Below are 5,477 nucleotides of genomic sequence, written 5' to 3' on the forward strand. Positions count from 1 at the left end.
CGTCCACTCACTCCCACTGCCGCCCAGCCTCACAGTACAGGCAGGGGGCAGCACACAGCCCCGATCCCCTGCTCGCCAGCAGGGAAGAAGCTGGTGCTGAGTGTGGGGAAAAGTGGCCCCTCACCTGCCCCATGGCCGGCGCTCACATCCTGCGTGGGGCTGTCCGGAGCAGGCCCAGGCAGCCCCAGGCAGGAGCCACTTTTCCCCGTGCTCACTACCAGCTTGTAATCCGCCCCACTGCCAGCCTGGCTGCCATGGGGGCTGCAAGCAGCTGCAGCACGGGGCACTGGGTGTGGGTGGGGAAGGGCCACTTCCCTCCCCTATGTCCTTGCCTGGGGTCCCTCCCTCACTTACTTGAGCTTCCCGCGCCGACGGGGGAGCCACATGCTCCCAGCCCAGAAACCCCGGGAGGGGCTTCCAGCTGGGGGGTGGGGCCAGGCGGGCCCCGCTGTTGTTGGAGCCCGCTGAGCATCTTCTGTGTTCTACTGCCCTTGGTTCCTGCCATTTTTGACAGGAACCAAGGGCAGAGAAATATTAATTTTTTTAGGGGCCCTGCACGCTGGATAGAATGGTCCGCAGGCCGTATTTTGCCCACCCCTGTTCTAAAGGAAAATATAATGAACTTTACACATGCATATCTACACTGAAGTAGGAATGGGTAGGGGACAGTATTCTAGTGCAGTGTTTAAAGAGCTGTGAGTGACTGTACCTTATAAACATAAAGCTCATGGATATCATCTGACAAGGTGGTGCCATCATCTCTCATCAGTGGAGTGAATGCAAAGCCAAAGAGCTTCTTTTCCCCTTTATCTTTTGCTGCAAAAGACGACAGAAAGAGAGAAACATTTATGTATGTACTGCAAATATATATTATCTCTCTCTCTCTACCTCTTAACAAACAAGACATAGAGCTGACTTCAGTATTCATAATAGGTGTATTGTTGTAGGTTTCACTTGATGCTAGTAATCTTACATATAAATATAAAAATCAGACAAGGACTAATCAAGAGCAGAGCTAACCAGAGAAAACTGTAGTTGCACAAGCTGAAAAGAAAGTAAGCTTCTTAATATTCTTCTAATCTCTACTAACACTCGGTAAGAACCCCAACATGGACTTTTATATTGTACTTTAAGAATCTTCCTTTTTTCTTCAGCAACAATATAACCTAACCTTATATTAACAGAAAAAAGTCAGCATTTTTACATTTGTTTCAAACATGGGCTTATGTTGCACTTACTGGAGCAATGCCTGAACTCAAAGCGGAGGTGAGACCCACGAAACCTGTCAATGGGGATGGGCAATTTGATGATCTCTCCCCACCGAGGGCTGTTATTATGGTACAGGACAAAAGAATGGTATGCACTCCTGCTTGGCTCTCCTGAACCCAGGCTGATACATTCCTAGAATAAAACATGCAAGAATATAAGTTAAGAATAAAAGACATCATGCTACTTTATATGAGTCATTTAATCACACAGTTGAGCTTCATGCTGAGGATACTGAAATCTAGTGATTTTTTTCCTTTGTATAATTCATACACTTCTGCACACACACAGCAAAAATGGAAGGATAATCCTGGATACAAAGTAATCAGAAGTTTTTTTTTAAGGCACTTTTTAGACTAGACTTTGAAACAGATATGCCACTGTGTGCAAGGTGTACCACTGGCTGCATTCAAATAGGATTTGTTTGGTTTCTTTTTTAATTCAGTTGTTACTTAGTTTTAACTTCTGCATCAAGTAGGGAAAGGATATATTTAATAAAAAGTCCATAAGTAAAGCAATGGGCCATAGAAGATGAATACTCACTTTTTATTAGGTTTTCAGGAAATAATGGGTTGCCGCATTTGTCATAGCTCCCTACACAGAACTCCTCCCTTAACTCTCAAATTTTTAAAAATCCTGTGAATCATTGTCCCTTTCTGAGATCAAGTTACAGTGTCTTAGTATCCTTAGAAAATGTCTCTTCAGTTCTTTGATTAGTAACAAATGAAGAACCCCAAATGAATAATTATCACCTAAAGGAACAAGGGATGACTGAATTCCTGGTTCTGTAAACTAAAATGCCTAAGTGTCTCAACAGATCAATAATTTCTCAAATGTGGAGGAAAAAAGTGTGACTCAATTATATTTAGAAGAATAATGGAAATTTTCAAAACAGAAGGCAAGAGTTGGCAGAAATACTGAAGGAAAGGTCCTACAGTTCCCAAAATAGAAGCACTACAAGGTTTGCACTGCACTGCAAATAAATTGAAGGTATGGCTTTTCACAAATTCAGATATTAGGTAGGACACTCAAAAAGTAGGCTGAAAAATATGACTCAAGCAAATGGCTTAATTGAAGTACTGCAGAGAAGGACCTGGGAGTTATGGTGGACCATAAGCTGAATATGATTCAATAGTGTGCTTTTGTTGCAAAACAAGCCAACAGTATCCTGGATTTATTAACAGGACTGTCACTTGCAAAGCAAGGGAAGTAATTCTTCCACTATGTTAAGCACTAGTGAGATAACCTGGATAACTTTGTCCAGTTTTGGGCCCCACACTTCAAGAGGATGTCGACAGTTTGGCAGGAGCCCAGCATAGGGCAACAAAAATGATTAGGGGCCTGGGAGCAAGACTTGTGAGGAAAACCTGAAAGAACTATGGGGATAGGACTAGAAGCAATGGTCTCAAGTTGAAGCAGGGGAAATTTAGGATGGAGATTCAGAGGAAATTTCTGACTCTGAGAGTGATCAGGCATTAGAACAGGCTACCTAGAGAAGCTGTGGAATCCTCATGCTTGGAAACGTTCAAAAGCAGGTTAGATAAACACTTATGTGGGATGGTTTAGTTAGGGATGATCCTGCCTTGAGCAGGGGGCTGGACTAGTTGACCTTGTAAAGTCCCTTCAAGCCCTACTTTTCTACAATCCTATGATCTTAAAACCAGTTAGAAAAGAAACAGCTTAAAGAATCTTCAAGCATATCTTCCCCAAGAGAAACTGATTCATGGCAGGAAGCTCCTCCATTTAGAAACAGAAGTCAAGTACCACACAATGCAATATGTGGAACATAGCCTCCAATAAGAAAACATTTCTCAGTAACCCACAGGGAACACTGCCATAAGAGGAAGTGCTATAGAGATTCCTCCAAAGTATCTCTAAAATCTCTTCTGAACGAGAATATTGATTTTACTGTGCCCTTATTAGTATGTACATGATGATAAGTGTCAAAACACATCTCCAATAATTATACCCAAGCTTTCTACCAGTGAATTCTCTTATTTCTGAGACAAAGAGGGAAGAATCAAAACTGATAATGATAGAGAAAAATTCACTGGAGGGTCAGGTTTCAAAACAAAATCGCTCTCCCCAGGTAGGTTTTTATTGCAGAGTCCTAGACTTACTTCAAATTGAGTATGTGTAACAGGGCCCAGCCCTGTTACTAGGGGTGTGGAGGAGCCTGAATGGCCCCACACGCTGGAAGCATTCCCCATGCCCACCCCAGACTCACTAGAGGCTGAGAATTCAAGTTGGGGAATTCAGTAAGCCTCCCTAGAAAGGGAGCTAACAGAGGTGTGGGGAATGAAGAAGAGCCAGCCATGTCGGATGCTGAAGGGAGCCTCAGGGCTGCCCTGAGCCTGTGGGCAGTCTAGTTCAAGCAGCTGCTGGAAGGGGCTGTGAGCAAAACTTCTCTTCTGTTTTTTATTTGTCTGTTTTATTTGCAAGGAGCTTTCTTCAAAGCCTCTGAAAGATAAGAGGTTAAGGGGGTTGGGAGAGGTGGGGTGTGAAGCCTGGGAAAGCCTAGCAGGCCAGAAACTTGGAAAAGCTAAGTGGCAGTTTATTTGTTGGGCTTTGTCTATTTGTTCTGCATTTCTTAAAAACCCAGGATGGTGTTATGGTGCTACAGATTAACTCAGCTGCAGCCGAGGCGACGGCCCTTAGCTAAAGCCAGCAGCAAAAGTAAAAGCGGTCGGCTCAGGCTGCCAGACCAAACATGCCTAACTCTGCTCTGCCTGAAAGCAACCTGTAACAGCGTATAGCAGGTATAAGCATTTTAACTGTTGGAACAGTGGGCAGGTGGGTGGAGTTGGTGGTGCTGAAAAATATAATGTCTGAAATGCCTCTCTGATGACATTTTTGATGACTAACTCAGTTATATAAGAGAATGGTGCCACACTTTTTAAAGCTCACTTGGTGTTGCAAGAAAACATGATAGAAAGAATGCCTGTATTTCCACCACAAATATCTCTCTAGGGTTGGTCTATTGTTGCCAAGTGGAGAATGAGCATTAAAACTGTCTTCTCAGTTTCTTAATTGCTACCAAAAGGAAACGTTACGATATGTGTGTATGCAGCTCTATGCAGGAATATGTTCTGTGTGGCTAGCTTGCTTATTAGAGTGGGAAACAATTCCCTAAAGAGTCTAATTTCTGTACCTAGCAGGTAAACATTTCTGCAGCAACCCTTAGTTTGATGGTGGGGAGCCTGGAAGAGAAAAGGGAGCTTAAAAGAGAGAATTTCATTCTATTCTTTCCTGGTCATCTAAGTGTCCAGATATGGACATCTGCATGGTCATCTGAATGCCAAAAACGCCATTTATGATCAGGCTGGAATTGTATTCCTGACCACATAGCCCTGAGCATATGAACAACTGTATATGTGTGCAGACTGTGCATATGCACAGGCAACAAAATGATAGGAGAGACTTCCCATCTTTTCTCCCCCAATTGCCCAGTGGCTAGACGCTCATCTGGAAGGTCAGAACACTGAGGTTCTGGGCCCTCCTCACCCACAGATGGTTTGAACCTGGGTCTTTCCGACTCCCCAGAACAGTGCTCTAACCAGTAAGAGGTTAACTGTTATCCACAGCCTTCTCTGGTGCTCTTTTAGAAGCTGCCCCTCCCCGGGAAGCTATGAGAGGGAGGCATGTTGGAGATCTGTGGGGTGAGGAGGAAGAGAGGAAGCCAAAGGATGTGGGGCTTAGTGGGGTAGCTGCTGGCTTAAAGACTAAGTATAGACAGTCAAAAACCCGAGGATGAATCAATTCAGTCTTTGCAGATTAGTTGAAAATGCAGAGATTAAACTGAGAAACAACTGGATGCACATTTACTTTTGATTCAGGAAATGCAGCCACATGCCTGCAGTGGCTTAGGCCAGTCGCCAGGAGGCACTAGTGCAGCACAGCTATCTGGCATGTAGCCTGCATGGGCTCTGTGTTTGATGCTTCTTCCTGGTGCTTCTGAGGTCTCTGGGATTTGCAGCCAGCAGTAAGTTTGAGCAGGGGAAGGGGTATTTAACCCTTCTCCCTGGCCCCAGACCCCAGCCAGGGTTTGTTTGAGAGGGGGAAGCCCCTGCCTCCCTCCTCAGCCCCATCTGCCACCTGAACCCTTCTCTACTGGAGCAGACAACGCAGCCCAGCCCAAGACTGAAACGTATGCTGGGGGACTGTGACTTAATTTGAACCAGGAAGGGATCTGGGACAGAAGTTTCATAAAC

General features: G+C 44.6%; 1 protein-coding gene across 1 annotated transcript in view; it reads right to left on the bottom strand.

Moving 5' to 3' along the window:
• The window catches only part of DOCK3 (dedicator of cytokinesis 3), a 791,467-nt gene that overhangs the window by 158,918 nt on the left and 627,072 nt on the right, over positions 1-5,477 (bottom strand). The window contains exons 16-17 of the mRNA XM_019504626.1: positions 1,239-1,401; positions 710-816 (exon numbers count right to left, since the gene is read on the bottom strand). Of these exons, the coding sequence (XP_019360171.1) occupies positions 710-816; positions 1,239-1,401 (270 nt within the window). The remainder of the gene's footprint in view (positions 1-709; positions 817-1,238; positions 1,402-5,477) is intronic.

Source organism: Gavialis gangeticus, unplaced genomic scaffold (assembly GCF_001723915.1).
Source record: "Gavialis gangeticus isolate Ggan-Ray unplaced genomic scaffold, GavGan_comp1, whole genome shotgun sequence".
Lineage (NCBI taxonomy): Eukaryota > Metazoa > Chordata > Crocodylia > Gavialidae > Gavialis > Gavialis gangeticus.